We start from the raw sequence: 18,802 nt of genomic DNA, 5'->3' as shown, positions 1-18,802 counted from the left end.
CGTATCTGATAAAGTAAGCCGAGTTCTCACACCGGAGGATCCACAAGAGCTCTTCTTGCACAACTACAAGCGGTTTGAACGGAATGGCAAAGTGCGTGAGCATAGCGCTACTGCCATCAGAGATGGCCGTGTCGGTATATATCCGACTGTCGTTATTAACGGCTCAACTCGCCGGGTTCGGGGCAAGGGCCCGTCGGGATTGACTGCGTTTTCGAGTGCCCTCGCTGTCAATATTGGTCCACAAATCTCACTCTTTCTCCATCATCGCAAGTGGGGTCAAGAGTAGGATATGAAAATTGCCATGTGCGATATGAAGCATGGCAAATTCGTGGCATGGGGAGCTAAGCTCGGCTCAGGGCTGCATGTGGAGCAGCTTGCCGGTCATTCAGTAGTACTGGTGGACCTGTCCGCCCTTTATGTTTATGGGGGAGTGCATATTGACTATATCAACAGAATTTGGAGTGCAGTGCCCTGTGGTCGTGATCAAAGAAACAGTTGTAAGCTGTGTAGTGATCTTCGGTCATTTGGCACGGTACAGATGAAGGCGACTTATAGACGCGATCTGACTTTCACATTGGTAGCAACCCGCCATTGTCCAAATATAGATTACCCAAATTGAACATCCGAGACGAACTGCATCTTCAAATTTCTCTTAGGTTTCCTCATCGTCCAGCTTCGTTGCACTCACTGACTTTGTATGAACATCAAAGCTGAGCCAGCTACGCCTCGAAAAGCTGCCGAATACATGTAAGCCTTACTGGTAATGGTGCCGCTATCACGATCTAGCGATTTTTACTCCCTCGCGGTCTGGATTCGTTCTCATGAGTTGCTCTAATGCCTCGCTTGGATGCACCACGCAGGGAGACAAGGAACTTAGCCAATCGGAGTATCGTAAGTTCAATATAAGGCTCATAAGTCTGACAAGGCTGTTCAATACACAGCTGAACACTGCACTACGGCAGAATGCATGTCTATAGCATACGGATATAGCAAGGGTACTATCGTCACTTAATCAGTCGCTGCGAATTGCATGTTTACCTAGGTATATATGCTTTCGCATCCCTGCACGATGTTCTTGTTTTGAGCACCACTGTCTCGTGTCTGCCCAGTATGCACATCATCTACCTCAGCATCCTCTTTGCCCTCGCTCTTACAGGGAATGGTATACCCACGCCTCCCTCAGCCCCGAAGTCTTGTTACCTACCAAAGCGTCTGATCGCACTTGAAGAGCATGTTACTTCACCATCACTGGAAGCCGAGGTAGTCGCGGCAGGCATAGCGCAGCGCGCCCCTGGTGTCCTGGAAAAGCTAAAAGATGTGGGAGCCGGCCGCATCGCCGCAATGGACGCTGGCCACTTGTCCATGCAAGTCCTCGCCCAGCAGTCTGCAACGGGCTTGGAAGACCCCGAAGGATGTCGCGCAGCGAATGATGCTGTTCGCGCTGCAATCAAAGCTAACCCCAAGCGCTTTGCGGGCTTCGCCGTACTTCCGATGTCGCTACCTGAAGAAGCTGCGGCAGAGTTGAGCCGCAGCGTAACAACGCTTGGGTTCAAAGGTGCGATGATCTGGAATCATCTCAAAGACGGCACGTATTACGACGCTGCACGCTTCGACCCAGTCTTTGCCATGGCACAGAAGCTCGATGTGCCGCTGTACCTGCATCCTGCTGCCCCAACCGCCGACATTGGGTCCGCATTATTCGCTGGAAACTACCCCGCTGCCGTGGCCGGTCGGCTTGGGACGAACTCGTGGGGCTGGCATGTCGATGTGGGAACGCACGTCTTACGTCTTTACAGCGCAGGGTTGTTCGATCGATTCCCCAAGTTGAAGTTGATCATCGGACACAATGGAGAAGGCCTGCCGATGTTCATTGACCGGATCGACTCGACGGGACTACGCAACGAGACGACGTTCGATCGGGTGTGGCGTACGAATATTTGGAGCACGACGAGTGCCTTCTTCACTGTGAGGCAGTTTGAGCAGCTGAGGCAGGTGAGTCCAGTTGAGAGGATTATGTATTCAGTCGATTATCCGTTCAGTACGAATACGGATGGGTGGGCGTTCGTGGAGAAGTTGGCGCAAGCGCAGGTTTTGAGCGATGCTGAGATGGATTTGTTCGCCTGGAAGAATGCTGAGGCATTGCTGAAACTCTAAGCGGCTAGGCTTGATAGGATCAGTGTGCAAAGAAATCCGAGGAATGGCAGTAATTGTAGTTAGAGATGCATTGTGGCTATGAACAGAAGGGGTCAATGATGCAATCTTGCCAAGCGATCTCAGATCACGCTTGTACATATCAGGAGTAGCCTCGTCGCGCTCCGACACGTCTCTCTCCATTCGTCAATCCTCGAGTTGTCGAACTACCCAGCTTCACTCATCCTTAAACATCCTCAGGTCCCGCAAGACCCAGTGCCTGCCTACGAGTCGGTGCATCCGCTTTGAAGAATGGCTTCTCCGCCAAGGACGTAACCCTTGTTCCGTGCCTCGGCTCGATCCCCTCGTAATCCCAACTTGCGTTGTGGATGGTGATCCTGTTGTCCCATAGTGCCGAAGTCCCTGGGGTCCATCGGAATCGGACCTGGATGTCGACGTTGTTCTCATACACATCGAAGAGATAGTTCAGGATGACATCACTTTCGGCCTTATCGAGTCCCACAATGCGGTCAGTGAAAGCGCGGTTGACCCAAAGTGCTTTCCATCCGGTTGCTGGATGCACACGAACGAGCGGATGAACGCGTTCGATGTGTTTTGGTCCAGCGCTAGTATTTTCACGATCAAGGTACGGGTGCGCACTGCGGTACACTGCTTCCCTGCCGTCGATGATCTTTCGGAACTCTGGAGAAAGCTTTTCATAGGCGGCGTAACCTGAGGCCCAGAGGGTGTCACCCCCAATCTTTGGGATTGTATCATTGTGGAGATGTGTCACGCTGATAGGAGTCAGCAATGAGCGCCTCGTTCGACATACTGCTACTTACCCAGCTGGTTGGCGTTCATGCACCAGATCGGTGTGCCACCTAGATGCTCCGCCTGTCTTCCTGAAGCTGGCCGGCACCTCTGTCGCCTGGAGAGCAGGCCATAGAACGGTCACTCCTGGTACGCCGGGTACGAAGGGAACTTGCGGCTTTATTCAATGTCAGTATGTCAATGGTAACACGAGCAGGACAACTCACATGAACTTCGATTTCGCCATAATATTCGCCGAGATTCTTCTGTTGTTGAGGCGAGAGGTCCTGGTCTCGGAAGAACACCACGCTTCTTTCGGCGATCAGAAGACCAAGCTCATCCTTCTGCTGGTCCGTAAGATCCTTCAGTTGAAGTCCAACGATTTCCGTTCCGATGTGCGAAGTCAAATGAATGACTTCCTTTGCAGCGCCGAACAGCGCTTTCTTTTCTGGATCAGCTCGGGAACCTGGATCGATGTGCTCACGATCATAGTCCCTAATCTTGTATACATCGTCGAGGTAAAGTGGTTTTGCCGGCCTGTATGGATAGCCGGCCGACAAATCGATACCCGCTTTTTCGAGCCTCTCTCTAGCTGGCTCGGGTAGTCCCAAGGAGTCCTTCCGTGGTTGGACGGTATCCTTCTCCTGGATGTGTTCGTGAACGGGAATTGCGATTGGAGCCATTGTGATAAACGTTGGCGATGCAGATGTGCAGACATCCTCACTCGCCATGCCATCAATTTTATATCCGGAACTCTATTACCCCACTTTCTGCTCGTTACTCGCTCACTAATTCAACTTACAAACACGGTCGACCGATATGGCGGAGTCGCGTGCTGGTTGCGACACCTGTTGCGGGGTTGATCACATCATAATCTTGCAGATGACGAATATCCAGTCAACGTTTCTCATGTTATCGCTCGGGAAAACTTCGCTTTACTTCAGCTGTACACAACTGTGGAGTTCCATGTTACCTGCAGGTGAACGTGTCGGCTCCGATTGTTTGGTGTTCTCGCAACGAGGGCGTCTCATGATGCCATTCGTATCCACCATCGCGCGTTGTGCCTACACACACCACATCGGAGATACGCTCAGCGCTGACAAATTCTGTAACCGAGACTTTGCGCAAAGGATGTTGACATGTCGATGCCTTTCTGTATTGATCGTGTCGAGGTCAGACGAAGTTGCTGTCACGTGAACAATTCGGGGTCGATACAACACGCAAAGTCGCGAAGAACTTCATCATATTGTCTTTCCAAAATCCCGAGCATGTCTTTCCCCTGTAAACGTGTTGCGATAATTGGCGCAGGAATTAGTGGTGTCGTTGCTGCAGCGCATCTCAAGAGGGAGGGCATCGAGGTCACGGTCTTTGAGCGATCCAGTGCTGCAGGAGGCATATGGTATTTGATCCAACACTCTTACATATGCAGCCAAGCTAATGACATGGAAGGCGTTACGACGAGCGAAAGCCCCTCGAACCATCATATACGAGAGTAAAACTTTCGCGAGCTGACAGTGTTCATGCGAGCGAAGAGTTGGAAGATGTTGAAAGACTGCTTCACGCGCCACCAGGGTATGTTCCACGGACTTACTTATCGGATTGTACGGTCGACTTACTCGCCATAGCCCGTGTTATGTAGGTTTGAAGAACAACGTGAGCACACGCTTGTTAGAAACGACCTTGAATCCGTTTCCACCTGGGACTGAGGATTATGTAACGCACAAAGTCTTGTGCGACTACATACATGCTACTGCTTTCTCAACAGGGGTGCATGAGATGACAAGTTACGACACCGATGTAAGAAGTGTCACGAAAAGCGGCAAATCATGGACGGTTGAGACTGCAACTCTGCAGACTGATGCGAACGGTGCGTTGAGGCGAAATGTATCTTCTCAAGTCAGTGTCTTTATGGTAGCAAGTACACTTACAAGGTGCTAACCTTTGGCCAGGACTTTGACGCTGTAGTAGTTGCCTCGGGCCATTACCATGCACCGAGAGTTCCCGACACGCCTGGACTGGCAGACTGGAAGCAACGATTTCCTGCTAGAGTACAGCACTCCAAGCGCTATCGGAAACCTGACAATGCACAAAATAAGGTGTGTACAGATGAAGTTGGAAAGAGTGACCTCATTCAGGCCTGACCCTGCTTCAGAATTACTTACTTGTCGGTGGAAGTGTATCGGCAACGGATATCGCACGCGAACTCAGCCCGTATGCAAACAAGATCATACAAAGTCAAAGAAACGGCAAATTCGATCTGCCTCCTAGCATGCTCCCAGATAACGCATATCGCATTGACGAGATAGTGTCGTACGACGAACCTCGCGTGGACACATCGGCCTCACTAAACGACTCTGAAGCGATTCCAGCCACCGTCACGCTGAAGTCGGGTGCAAAAATTTGTGACATACATCATGTCATACTCTGCACAGGTTACCATCTGACACTGCCTTTCCTGCCTCAGCTGACCTCGGACGAGACGCCAGTCGACCAGGCGGACGACGTGCTACTAGTGACGGACGGTACCCAATTTCACAATCTACACAAAGACATCTTTTACATTAACGACCCAACACTCGCCTTTATTGGCGTGCCATTCTTCACTGCGACTTTCACGTTGTTCGAGTTTCAAGCCATGGTTGTTGCAAAGGTACTCTCAGGTCAGGCAAAGCTTCCAAGCAAAGATGCAATGAGATTAGAGTACAATGCCCGGGTAAAGACTAAAGGCTATGGCAAATCATTTCACAGTCTGCGGGATCATGAAACAAGCTATGTCAACGAACTCATGACTTGGGTTAATGCTGATCTGGACAAAGCCGGCATAGGGAGACTGCGTGGTCATTCTGACAAGTGGCATTCTGCAAAGGCAGAGCAGATGGAGAGGATGAAAGCATTCTTTGCCAATCCGGGCATTGAGAGGCGACTCGAAGTGACATGTTTATAGTACAATGTACGAGTATGAGCAATTTTACAGGATCGCGGACATCAATTCGTCCAAAAATTCTGAAACTGAAAAGCGCCCGTAACTTCGTCCTCCACGTCCAGCTGTCGGATCATGAACTCCGAATCGCGTAGATACTATTTCGGGCTTACCCAACTGCGTGAGAAATATTACGGATCTCGGCGTTACTCGCTACGGCTATGTCCTGAGTCAGGCACGCAATATGCATGCCTGATCACGACACACGATACCACAGCATTGCCATGCATCACGACGATCTTCTCACATCTTATCATCAGATACGCAATGTTGTTCATGCTTGTTGAATACAGTCTAGCTACGAGTAGCACGAATCCCACGCGAACCCTGCCATTACGCCATATCATCTCCAGTATGTCAAATCGCGCTATGCTTCCCACCACGCAGCGGACACTTGCCACTGGTGTGCCGAGTGCCATGCCGGAAAGCCGACTTCCTAGGAAGTCTTAGCGATAGCAAGGAGGGCTTGCGTTGCTTGTTCGATAAAGCTGAGGCTTGCGCCAATACTTCTTCAAACCATAGCCATACACTTCATATCGACGCTCCAGTAAGATGGGCCTACCTCAGGACGTCTCGACGGAAGTCGTTCCCGCAACGAACATCATACAATCCGACGAAGAGCTCAAGGCGAAGCCGCACAAGTGGTACTACTACCTTTGGGATACCTTGGACAAGCCGAAGGAAGAAAGATGGTTCATGTTCAAGCTCGATGCGGCTCTACTTACGTTCGCATCTTTGGGATACTTTATCAAGTACCTTGATCAGTCGAATATAAACAGCGCTTTTGTGTCTGGAATGTATGTATAAAGCTTTCGTTGGTAACTGCTGGCTGACATCGCGACAGGAAGGAGGACCTTGGGCTTTATGGGAACCAACTCAACTACATGCAAACTTGTTGGACTGTGGGTTATGTCATTGGCGAACTACCCAGCAATATCATCTTAACTCGGGTTCGACCATCGATTTGGATACCAGCAATGGAGGTATGACAGCCTAGTAGTATGGTAGTGGAGGACTCTTGCTGACAGCAGTAGCTTACATGGGCCGTCTTGACGTTTTGTCTCTGTCGCGCCAACAACGCAGAAACCATCTACGCACTACGTTTTCTTATCGGTCTTGCCGAGAGCACATTCTACCCAGGCATGCAATACATGATCGGATCGTGGTATCGGAGGGAAGAGCTCGCGAAGAGATCTTGCATCTTCCATACCAGCGGTGCCATCGCGAATATGTTCTCTGGTTATTTGATGGCCGGTGTGTATAAGCTTGACGGAAAAGCAGGTTTCAAGGGCTGGTAAAAGCTCTCATGTACGAACTTTGTGTGAAACATACACTGACTTCGTACACATATCTTTAGGCAGTGGTTGTTTATCGTCGATGGTATCATCTCCGTACCTATCGCGTTGCTTGGCTTCTTCGCACTGCCTGATCTTCCCGAGATCTCCAAGCCTTTTTACTTGACCAAGGAGGAAGTCGCCTTCGCTCAAAAGCGCATGGAGCTCGAAGGTCGGCAAAAGCGAAAACCATACACGAGAGCCAAGATCCTGAAGATATTTACATCGTGGCATATCTGGGCTCTCGTCCTGCTTTATGTGTTCTTCAACAACGGAACCTCGGGTGGCCAACCCGTTTTCCAGCAGTTTCTCAAAGCAAGCAAGGATCCAAAGTATACTGTCAGCGAGATCAACACGGTAAGTACTTGGATGTCGTTGTGTCATCGAGAATAACACTCACGCGCATTATAGTACCCGACAACAACCAATGCCGTGCAAGTCGTTACCACACTCCTGTATGCCTGGACGAGCGACAGCATCCTCAAAGGCTCCAGATGGCAACCCATCGTCTTCGGCGGGTGCATGAACATCATATGCTCTACCAGTCTCGCGATATGGGATATCCCCATCAAGTGGAAGTGGGCTTGCTACATCCTCTCCGGATTCGGCGGCGGCCTTTCCGGGTTATGCTTCGCTTGGGCTCATGAGATCTGCACGCATGACAACGAGGAACGAGCCATCGTCGTCGCAGCCATGAACGAGATGGCTTACGTGTTACAGGCGTGGCTGCCGCTTCTTGTTTGGAAGCAGGTCGAGGCACCGCAGTATCGCAAGGGATTCATCACGGTTACATTTTTGAGTGCTGCGCTGATTGCCACTGCACTTACTATCCGGCTGCTACATGCGAGAGAGGTGGCTAAGAGACAAAATGCTCAAACGGCCAACCATGATGAGCAAACCAGTTCTGATGAGGAAGCGACTGGATTGGGCAGCGATGCTGACTTTACTCAAATCAAGGCGCCCTAAGCATTGTCGTTGCTCATTGTTTGGTGTGGGAGGGTTGTGGTAGCGATAAGTCTGATGTGCGTAGCGTGCTGATCGGCCACAAACAACAAGAATGAAGACAAGTAGAGAGGAAGACATCATTTTGTGCCTACAACGTAGCTCCCTTAGAGCGGACCACTATGTTCTGTTCCGTTCACAGTTTTCCTTTCTTCGGAGCTGACGTTTCCAGCCAAAGCGTCGACTCGATACTAGATGAGCCAAAATGGAAAGAGAATGACGAGTCTCCAATGGCACGACAGAAAGTACACGGTCTTTAGAGCTCCATTTTCGGAGCAAAGGATTCAGGTCCAGATCCTGGCCAGCCAAGCAAGGGAACTTGAAGCATATGGAGTCCATGATTGTTGTTACATGTTAGTATTCAGATGTCGCAGTTCCATCAAATGCTGGGAACTGCTGCGCATGGGCCCAGCCCCACACACTATCTGGTACACCATCGGGATGTTCGAGTCGGACGGCATTGAGCACAGGGTTGGTATGCAAGAAGGGATTCTCGACAGGATCAGAGGCCGAGACGCGATGCAGACGGTCAAAAGTTTCATTGAGGGACTGACGGAGACCGGTCCTGAGCCTGAGGATCGCAAGAAACGGGTACCTCTCGACAAGATCAGGATCGGTTCGGGATGGAGGGGTCTTACTAAAGGCTAACCTACCCACAACGACGCTTCTAGCCGCGCTGGATCGACCGGTAGCCAGAAGGACCCATCAGGCCTTGCAAACAAGACGACCAAAAAATGATCTTGAGCTGATGACACCTCCGAAAGAGGGGGTGGAGGGGGTGGAGAATGGTAGGGTCGATCGGGGTGGTGACAACCACGAGGACGAGGGTTCGACCCAGGATTGAGCTACTTGGGTATTGTTTGATGTACCCGATACGCAGCTAGAATCCATGAATCGCAACAGCCGGAGAAGAGTGACCTTCTAGCCTATTCTGCTACCTATATAAGACAAAAGATTTGTTCCTGTGGCGCGCATATCCCCGAACCGTGAAAAAGTTCTCCGTGCATGATCTCATCAACGTAAGCCTGGCCCAAGAATATGTATCCGTCTCCCCTCGGTCGCAACACATAGGGTGTGTTGCCACCATAAAGTACCACCACAACATCACCGCTCTGCATACAGTGTGGACCCATGCCGTACGAACGCTTCTCTGTCCAAAACATGCGCCGCTGCATGCAAGCCTCGTAGGCGTCTCTTTCGAACTGGAGTGAGTCGGCGCTGTGGAAATACTCGCCCTCATCGCCAAACTCTTGTACGTGTAGCAACCGAAGCAAGAAATGAGTGCACGCACTACTATGTCTTGCTTGTTTTCTTGTGCTGAGACGTTCAATATATTGGCCATCTTTTCCCCAACAACCTGCTGTCAGAGTCCGCGCGAACCTTTCTGGAGATGATTCTATATCTGTCCTCACAAAAGCCTTGATACACGGATGTCTTTCGGTCAGATCGTAACTGTCGTTGATGTCTTTGGCATCAGGAATGCTTTCGTCGGCATGCTCTGGATCCTCGGCAAGCTTGGGATCGTCAATGTACTCCGGGTCCTTTAGATTGTAGTAGTCCATTCTATCTCCAACCTCATATACTTTATCGTAGACTATGCCCTTCAGGCAGAGCTGTGTCGGTTCACAGGGATTTGCAACGGTCATGGCCGCTACGTTTTCCCCACACGTTCTCCAAGGACATTCTGCTTCGGGAACACCAAGCTTCTGTGCAACTGCTATATCATCCCATCTCGGAGCCCATGACCTATATTCGGATCTCTCCTTGCAATCCTTGGGTTCTTCATAGTCCCCAGGGCCCGGACCATCGTAGTCCGCACGATGTGTAATGTGAGCGAAGGCGGTCAACCGCGAGTATAGTTGGATGACAGCCAAGACTGTGTCAGCATATACTTCTCCGATGCTTTTGTTGTAATTCACTTCTAGTGCCTCCACTTCGGACCTTGGCGAGACAAGATTCAAGAGACCGTATACTTTATCTCTCGGATTGGAAGCCTCAAACTCACGAAAGTGATCTAATGCTTCGAGGAGAGGGTACATGTCCTTGTCGCGCATCATATCGGCGTTTTTGACGGGGATTTGGACGAGTAAAGATGCCACAGGGTCGGTATCGTTCACATCCAGTGGAGCCGATTTGTCGAATATCCACGATGCGCTCACAGCGAAATTCGTCCAAGAGATCTCATCATCTCCCCAGACGACTACGGCGTCGCTTGCCAAGCGAATTTCTTGAATGCACCAAATTCTAGTGAACCAGGGTCGATCATATGATTCTTGCAGGCTGCTGAGTACAGGGGAGCTGAAAATATTTCTTGGAAAATTGACCTCTTCGTGTCTCTCCAGATGATTGGATATTATGCCACGCTGTTGGTCGAACTGATGACAAGCGCTAGCAATTTTCTCGCTGCATTTAAAAGCTCGTCGGCTCTGCTGCGCATCTCCTTGCCCTAACCAAACCACAACTCTTCTTGCTGATGAATAAACGCTGCCCATCAGGGGTACTTGATGGCTCTTCTCGGCGTCATCCTGCTGGTTTATACAGATTGCATCCGCCCAAATTATACGTGTAGTTTCTCGCAAACGCAATCTTCTTAGTGCGCATGAAAGCTCTGGCCCTATCGCGACTGATTGTCCATTACACAAGATCGTAATAGGTGGGTTAGGATTGCCCCACACATAGGACAACGCCTCGTACGAAGGAGCGTCATCAAGTTTGTAAGAGAGGCAGTAGCATTCCAGCTGTTGATGCTGATCGATAGCGGGAACAATATGGAGAAGTCTGAATGTACGGCCGTTTAAAATCCGTTGCGCATACTGCAGAGTGCTAGGCATTGGCTGATGAGTATACCGCGAGAGAGCCGAAATGTGGAAAGTAATTACAGAGGCCGAACACGGGTGAACGCTTCTAGAAACCTTTTAGCCATGGTAAGAAGGATTTGTCGACGTATCGCAGTATGGTACGTGCGTGTCGCAAGATCTTATTAGGTGGCTGGTAAGGCAACCGAGCCACAACGGCAAGTACGCCATGAGGCTTCCAAGTCGTGTCTCGCGGAACCCCAGCCTGTACCATAATCCAGATTCCGCAGACAGGACGGTCTGCAAGACATCAGGAGCTGATTTCTCTCTAAACAAGAACAAGGAATTGCAGGACGAGAGCGAGGACGACTATGGAATTGACGAGATCGACGGAAACGGCAGGGAGTATGCCTTTGAATAAAGGAAGAGCTACTATGGTTTTGTTTCATGTACTCGATGAGCGGCTGGAATCGATGAACCGAGGTTGTTACAAAATGACAAATGCTCACCTTTTAACCATGGTATGCAGGGTTTACCTGGACATCGTAGTGTGGTACGTGCAAGTCGTACTGTAAGTTCAGATTAGGTGGCTGGTGAGGGCCATTAAGCGATGACCGAATACAGGCCGTGTGAGGCTTTCAAGCCATGTTCGGCGAAATCGCATGTACCGTAGCTCAGAAGCGTGGGAAAGCCCGGAGGTCGCCGATGACGTACACGACCCTTGTGACGTGGTTTGCGAACATTAGGGAGTCAATAGAGGCATCGAGAGAGGTATCAAGTAGAGGAACTGCAAGTCGTACTGCAACAAGGCCTCGGTAAAATACCGTAAACCTAGCTAGCATGTACCATGTCGATACTAACGATGGAGATTCGTTGTCGCGCCTGTGGTGGTGGTGAGCTGAGAGACGCGCCAAGCAACGCCATCAAGGCTATCAACCGTAGCTTCAACCGTAGCTTCATTTCTGCCGCTGTCACCACCCCCTCGGCAGTAACATATACTTTGGCTAATTGCCGGACCATAACACCTAGTTCTACTTCCTAACCTTATATCCGGCTCTCCTCGCTACTGTTTGAGCATCTGGTAGACCGTCTCAGTCAAAAGCGTCCGGATCGAGTCATACTTAGCCAAAATCCCGCCCCCAATTTCCACGAGCCGAGTCCACGGTATCTGACCCGCTTCTTCCATATCATACCGCACGTGCGTCGTTCAACGCCGGTCCCTTGCTGCGGGACGCATTAGTGGACGAGAATCCTTGTATTACGGAAGCTCGCTATAGGGCAAACGCGACGAGTCTTATCTCTGTTGCCCCTGTTCTAGCCGAGGCAGGCAGGCTAGATCAAGCAAGCCACCTGCCTTTATGCGAACCTCCTTCACCACAGTCTAGTACGTTTGAGAGTTGCCGATTATTTCACCCATTGTAATTGGTTAAGAGCCGGAGAGCTGCTCTGTATGTCTTCTCTTCGCCGACCTTGACCGTTCGACAAAACAGCGCGATCGACATACCGATACGAACATTAACGATGTTTCGGACATCAAGGGAGAATGCGGTAAGAGCGCATTGGTCTTCCAACGGTTTTGCGTCCACGTGTGCTGCCGTGGGAACTACTGGGAGATCAACTTGATCATCGCGCACACCCTCCCAGGTGAAGATGCCAGCTACACCAGGTTGCAAAGAAGAACTGTGCATCCTTAGCACACAGTGTGCGTTCGTCAGACAGGCGCATTGATGCTGCCTGTCCGAAGTTGGATAAAACCTTCATTGCATCTTGATTGCTCAATTTGAAAGGATACCGCTGTCAAAATGACGCGAAAAGCCACACAATGAAAAATGCACGGGTGTCTTCAGCCGCACAATCATACAAGCAGTAGTCTAGGCCAGTTGCGGCTCTCGGGCGGTGGTGTCGTTTCAAGCAGGTGGTAGGAGAGCGCCACTCGCACTATGCAAGGGACGTGCGTAGCTCACTCCGAGTAAGTTTCAAGTCTTGCTCCTACAGGCCGCGGGATAGTTGGTGTGTATGCCGACTCCCACTTCGAGCATGTCGGTTATAATAGCCGCGGACACTCCCGAGTATTCAGGATTGCTTTTGTGCCATACGCGGGATACCCATGTGGTTGTTGTGACTCTCTCTGCCTGAGCAAACACGACATGACTTCGAGATTTCCAACGCCAGAGGAATTCGCATCGTTTCCACCACCGAACTATGTCGATCCAGTCAATCAGTTGCCATTAGCGATGGCTGTGGCGATTCCCATGACTGTTTTAGTCATTGGCTTCATATCCTGTCGGTTTTACTGTCGAACGGTTCTCGTCAACACACTGGGTTGGGATGACTGGGCGATGCTAGTTGCAGCCGTAAGTAACATTGAGACTGGTCTGGCGTCTTGAGAGTGTAGTACTGACCTTCCCAGATGATGTCTGTTGGGAGCAACATCATGCTCATCATATCTATGCTGCCAGAATACCAGATGGGCTACCATCTATGTGCGTCGATCATGCCATCCAATTGCGCAATAGCTCATGGTTAGCAGGGGATATTCGTCCATTGCGACTTTTCGGCACTATGAAGGCTGCACAAGTATGTTGCGCGCGACAACGTGGTATGCTCAAGCTCACAATTGTGTAGATGGGCATGTCAAGTCAGCTGCTCTTTACTGCCATTATAACTTTTATGAAGGTTGCTATTCTTCTGACGTACATACGTAAGTGCGCAGCATCTTCGAATTTATCAGCATCCCAGCGACTGATAGATGCATAGGTATATTCCCGTCAAAGCTGGATAAGTGGTTCTGCCGCTTGATGATCTTCTACACGGTATCTTTAAACACGGCCTGCTTTTTCGTTACCCTCTTCCAATGCTCGTAGGAATACCTCTCCAACCTACCTACTGCACAGTCTGCTAATGATTAGCATAGACCAGCAAGCACCTATTGGGAGATATTCAAATACATAAACACAGCCAAATGCCTCAACATCAAGGCGATCTACTACTTCCACTCGGCGCAAAACACGTTCAGCGACTTTGTCATCTTCCTGTGGCCTGTGAGGAACCTTTTGAACGTTCAAGTATCCTTCCGTCAACGCGTGACGTTGACGAGCATGTTTTCGCTTGGTGTTATGTGAGTCGGACTTTCACGATCGTCTTGATCGGAGCTAACACATGAACAGTGTTTGTATCGCAGGTGTTGTGCGACTGTACTATACCCATCTATACTTGGTATCCTTCGATGTCTTCTGTAAGTCAAACTCGGACATGAATTGCGATACCAGCTGAGTGATATCGTGCACAGGGTACGGAGCCACTACCTTCATCATCATGTCCGTGGAAAGTGGCGTCGGTGTCGCGTGCGGCTGTCTCCCAGGCTGCAAACCGCTTTTGAACAAATTGTTTCCACGCGCATTCGGCAACACGTCCCTGTCATCGTCTCGCCGTCGCCCGTCGACGAATTTCCTTGCGGGCAAGCTGTCTTCCACTTCGGCCGCAAAATCCGAGCAGGGGTCATATCGCATGCAACCTCTCCATTCCCGTCCCGATAACCGACGCGGTACAACGCTAGAGAAGCGACAGCAGTCAGATGTTGAGAAGCAGCTTCCTGCGCCACTACAACCGTCGAACCAGGGTCTGCGACCACCCAGTCGAGCGGCCTTTACTGGACGGAGACAAGGGGACGCATACACAGAGCTGGAAAGTAATGGAAGTAAATCGAGTATAGAGATTTTCCTTTTGCAGCGTAATTGAGAAGTTATTTCATACATGAGAAGGCAAAAAAGACTAAGATGAAGACAGGACAAGATGCGCACGCTGCAAGAAAACGTGTGCTACACCCAAAATGATAATGCCTGATATTCAGAATGCCACCAACATCATGAGCTGCATTTGCTTCGCCAAATCCGTATTCTCCAACCCCCAAACCCATTGCGGGAGCTAGAAATCCGTTTGATCCCGCCTTTAAGTGCACAAATAAAGTCGCGTCGCGTGTCAGACGGGTCCGCGGGAGGGCTGATAGCGCGCATCTTACCCCACTTCGCATGCTTGTCACCTCGCCTCACCACGCCTGGTTGTTTCGTCACTTCGTCGTTGTTCAGCCTGGTGCCTTCTGCCTACCGGACATCAAGCAGAACAACACGAGCAGAACGAGCAAAACACTGTTTTCCATATAAGTTGTATTGGATTCAACATTTAGCGGACCACACGACTCCTAGCCCATCGCGTCGACTACTGTCGTACGCGTCACATCATTCGTCCAGTCCGAAAGCCTCACTGAAGCCATTCAATCAATGTCCGCACCTAGAGGAGGCGGCGATAGAGGTCGAGGCGGCTACCGCGGCGATCGAGGCGATCGTGGAGGCGGCCGTGGAGGCGCACGAGGCGATTTTGGAGGTCGAGGCAGAGGTGATGGTGGGTTCCGTGGAGGCAGAGGAGATGGTGGGTTTCGTGGCGACCGAGGTGGTGGATTCCGTGGAGATCGAGGTGGTGGGTTTCGCGGAGACAGGGGTGGCGGTTTTCGAGGCGATAGAGGCGGCGGCGGAGGTCGTGGCGGTGGAAGAGGTGCTCCGGTAGAGAACCAGGTTTTTCCGTAAGTGGAGTTTCATTCCAGTCGACCATGGTGCTCAGCGTGTGTATAGGAATCCTGCGCCTCAAGACCTGAAGGTCGCGAAGGTTGAAGATGCCATGCATCCAGCTGGGAAGAAGGCGCTCGACCTGGGTGCCTTGAAGCTGTCGGAAGGCAACCCAACCAGGCCTGGATACGGCACTAGAGGCATCAAGGTAGAGCTCACCGCAAACTATGTTGAGTTGCTCCCACCATCGAACATGGTTCTACATCGGTATGATGTCGACATTCAACCTGAGGTCGCTGGTAGAAAGCGTCACAGAGTTCTGGAGCTCTTGCTCCAATCATCGGAGATGGCTCCTTACAAAGGCGGCGTTGCCACCGACTTTCGTCAAACAATTGTCTCCAAGACGAAATTCAAGCACGACGACGACATCATCGAGATCCAGTACCGCTCCGAAGGCGAAGACGACCCAGCTGCCAACGCCGTCGTATACAAGATTAGGATCAAGTACATTAGGACCCACAATATCGGTGAGCTGGTCAATTGGATGAACTCAACCAACATCGGTCAGGACTTTGGCGATAAGCAAGAGTTGACGCAAGCGCTCAATATCTTCTTGAACCACTACGTCAAATCCGCTAACAACCTCGCCACGATTGGTTCGTCGAAGAGCTTCTCCCTGAACCAAAATGCGACAAAGGGAGATCTCGGTGCTGGCCTGAATGTCATTCGTGGCTTCTTCTCAAGTGTGCGCGTTGCGACGTGTCGCATCTTGGTCAACATTAACGTCAGTCATGGAGCCTTTTACCATGATGGTCCTTTGCCAGCGCTCATGGGAAGCTACGGTACTTGGAATACCATCGCCCTGGAGAAGTTCCTCAAGCTGGTTCGCGTTCAGACGAATCATCTCCCCGAGAAGCGTAACAAAGCTGGCCAGGTCATTCCTCGCATCAAGACCATCTTTGGACTTGCTAGGAAGGACGACGGGCACAAGCTAGCGAACAGACCACGTATTAGAGGACACGGTGCAGGCGCCAAGGATGTTGAATTCTGGCTCGACGGCGATGCCGGCTCTTCTAGTACACCCAAGGCGGAAGCGGGCGCTCCAAAGGGTAAGGGTAAAGGAAAGGTTCAACCCAAGGGTCCGGCACCTTCTGGTTCAGGAAGATACATCAGTGTATTCGACTTTTTCAAGACAAGCATGTGCTCTTCTCCGCCTGTATGATATTACGATACTAACATTACACAGCATACAACCGCATACTCCAACACCCCGAGCTTCCTGTAGTCAACTGCGGTAACCGGGAGAATCCGATGTACCTCCCCGCAGAGGTTTGCGTCGTCGTTCCGGGCCAGCCATCGAAGGCCAAGCTTGATGGAGGTCAGACACAGACGATGATCCGATACGCTGTACGCAAGCCGTGGGAGAATGCGAAATCCATTCTCAACGAAGGTGTATCCACCGTCGGTTTAGATGAGAACACAAATGTCCTGCTGGTAAGTCTTTTGCTTCAGCGCCTGTGTGCTTTTCACTGACTCTTTCAAAGCGGTCTTTCGGACTCACGATCACGCCCGGTCTCGTCAAAGTCCCCGGCCGGATCCTCAATGGCCCGAAGGTCATCTATAAAGGCAACAAAACTGCAGATCCGCGTTTCGGCAGTTGGAATATGATTAATATCAAGTTTAATACCGGCGCCAGTCTCGCAAGATGGGGTACTGTCATGATATCTCTTCCGTCCAAACGCGACTCCTTCGATGCCCAAGCCCTGACCGCGGTGATGCGGGAATTTCATCAAGGCTTGCTCAAAATCGGTGTCAATGCCAGTCAGCCCATCGACCCACAGCGTCTTGTGCTCCAGCATCCAGAGGACGCTTCCCTTGGCCCGTTCCTACAAAAGGCCGCTAACTCTCTAGATCTCTTGTTCATCGTACTACCCGAGGCAAACATACCTTTGTACAAGCGCATCAAGACACTCGCCGATAGGGACTACGGCCTCCATACCATCTGTTCTGTAGGCTCCAAGCTCTCGAAGGACCGGGGCCGCGACCAGTACATTGCTAATGTCGCGCTGAAGTTTAACTTGAAGCTTGGAGGTATCAACCAAATCGTCGAGAATAAGAACTTGGGTATCATCGATCAAGACAAGACGATGGTGGTCGGCATCGACGTCACACACCCTTCACCTGGTTCGGCTTCTAATGCACCCTCTGTGTCGGCAATGGTCGCTTCTGTCGACAGGTTCCTTGGCCAATGGCCTGCTACACTTCGCATCCAGCACGGAAGGCAGGAAAACGTCGACGATCTCGCTGAGATGTTGAAGTCGCGCCTCAACCTATGGAAGACTAAGGGAAAGCACTCTGCATTCCCAGAGAACATCCTCATTTACCGCGACGGAGTGTCAGAAGGACAGTATGATATGGTTCTCTCACAAGAGCTTCCTCAGTTGCGAAAGGCTTGCGAGGCAGTTTACCCAGCGCCCGACACCAAGAAGGGTCTCCCACGTTTCACAGTCGTTATCTGCGGTAAGCGACACAAGACCCGTTTCTATCCCACTAAGCTGGAAGACTGCGATCGCTCCGGCAACACGAAGCCTGGTACCGTCGTCGATCGTGGCGTAACCGAAGCCCGCAACTGGGATTTCTTCCTTCAAGCACACGCTGCCCTCCAGGGAACAGCGCGCCCCTGTCACTACTACATTGTGCACGACGAGATCTTTCGCCAGATCTACGCGAAACAGGTTCCGGCGCAATTTGGAAACATTGCCGATATTGTCGAAGACCTTACACACAACATGTGTTACTTGTTCGGCCGTGCGACAAAAGCCGTCAGTCTTTGCCCACCAGCTTACTATGCTGATCTAGCTTGCGAACGTGCGCGCTGTTACTTGGCGAACTTGTTCGATACACCAACCCCGAGCGCTGCGCCTTCCATGGCTGGGACTTCAGTAGCTGGAGGTGCGGGGCAGGATCCGAATGCGGCGGATGTGCAGATCCATCCCAAGCTTAAGGACACCATGTTCTACATCTAGAAGCTGGGTTCATGATCGTGACGCATTATACAGGAAAAAGGCAATCCTGTTTTGAACTCAAATCATTCGCTTTATATTATAGGACTCGATACGGTACTGCCAAGCCGAAGGAAATTTCGGCAGGCATATTGTGTAGGAAACAGACTGGGTATGGTAGGAAGGAACG

The 18,802-nt window shown here is 50.9% G+C and overlaps 7 protein-coding genes across 7 annotated transcripts; 5 read left to right on the top strand and 2 right to left on the bottom strand.

The window, feature by feature from the left end:
* Positions 1-1,110: 1,110 nt before the first annotated feature.
* ALTATR162_LOCUS2573 (uncharacterized protein) lies at positions 1,111-2,154 on the top strand (the record flags this gene model as incomplete). The annotated part of the gene is made up of 1 exon (XM_043310179.1): positions 1,111-2,154. One exon carries the CDS (start codon positions 1,111-1,113, stop codon positions 2,152-2,154), a length of 1,044 nt encoding a protein of 347 aa, XP_043166114.1.
* A 223-nt stretch (positions 2,155-2,377) lies between these two features.
* On the bottom strand, positions 2,378-3,623 carry ALTATR162_LOCUS2572 (uncharacterized protein; the record flags this gene model as incomplete). Its single annotated transcript, XM_043310178.1, has 3 exons — positions 2,378-2,924; positions 2,973-3,118; positions 3,168-3,623. The coding sequence occupies 3 exons, from the start codon at positions 3,621-3,623 to the stop codon at positions 2,378-2,380; spliced, it is 1,149 nt and encodes a 382-aa protein (XP_043166113.1).
* A 585-nt stretch (positions 3,624-4,208) lies between these two features.
* ALTATR162_LOCUS2571 (uncharacterized protein) lies at positions 4,209-5,884 on the top strand (the record flags this gene model as incomplete). Its single annotated transcript, XM_043310177.1, has 5 exons — positions 4,209-4,339; positions 4,390-4,512; positions 4,566-4,836; positions 4,890-5,036; positions 5,093-5,884. 5 exons carry the CDS (start codon positions 4,209-4,211, stop codon positions 5,882-5,884), a joined length of 1,464 nt encoding a protein of 487 aa, XP_043166112.1.
* Positions 5,885-6,472: 588 nt separating this feature from the next.
* ALTATR162_LOCUS2570 (uncharacterized protein) lies at positions 6,473-8,220 on the top strand (the record flags this gene model as incomplete). The annotated part of the gene is made up of 5 exons (XM_043310176.1): positions 6,473-6,717; positions 6,765-6,903; positions 6,955-7,214; positions 7,278-7,611; positions 7,666-8,220. The coding sequence occupies 5 exons, from the start codon at positions 6,473-6,475 to the stop codon at positions 8,218-8,220; spliced, it is 1,533 nt and encodes a 510-aa protein (XP_043166111.1).
* A 974-nt stretch (positions 8,221-9,194) lies between these two features.
* Positions 9,195-10,313, bottom strand: ALTATR162_LOCUS2569 (uncharacterized protein; the record flags this gene model as incomplete). Its single annotated transcript, XM_043310175.1, has 1 exon — positions 9,195-10,313. The coding sequence occupies one exon, from the start codon at positions 10,311-10,313 to the stop codon at positions 9,195-9,197; it is 1,119 nt and encodes a 372-aa protein (XP_043166110.1).
* A 2,885-nt stretch (positions 10,314-13,198) lies between these two features.
* On the top strand, positions 13,199-14,789 carry ALTATR162_LOCUS2568 (uncharacterized protein; the record flags this gene model as incomplete). The annotated part of the gene is made up of 8 exons (XM_043310174.1): positions 13,199-13,405; positions 13,462-13,534; positions 13,582-13,628; positions 13,677-13,752; positions 13,809-13,911; positions 13,966-14,169; positions 14,219-14,286; positions 14,341-14,789. 8 exons carry the CDS (start codon positions 13,199-13,201, stop codon positions 14,787-14,789), a joined length of 1,227 nt encoding a protein of 408 aa, XP_043166109.1.
* Positions 14,790-15,328: 539 nt separating this feature from the next.
* On the top strand, positions 15,329-18,636 carry ALTATR162_LOCUS2567 (uncharacterized protein; the record flags this gene model as incomplete). The annotated part of the gene is made up of 4 exons (XM_043310173.1): positions 15,329-15,627; positions 15,677-16,806; positions 16,857-17,104; positions 17,155-18,636. The coding sequence occupies 4 exons, from the start codon at positions 15,329-15,331 to the stop codon at positions 18,634-18,636; spliced, it is 3,159 nt and encodes a 1,052-aa protein (XP_043166108.1).
* Between the last annotated feature and the right edge of the window lie 166 nt (positions 18,637-18,802).

The sequence above is a fragment of the Alternaria atra genome (assembly GCF_907166805.1).
Source record: "Alternaria atra isolate CS162 genome assembly, contig: 21, whole genome shotgun sequence".
Taxonomy (NCBI): Eukaryota; Fungi; Ascomycota; class Dothideomycetes; order Pleosporales; family Pleosporaceae; genus Alternaria; species Alternaria atra.
Note: the sequence above shows the minus strand (reverse complement) of the source record. Positions and strands in the feature narration are given on the sequence as shown.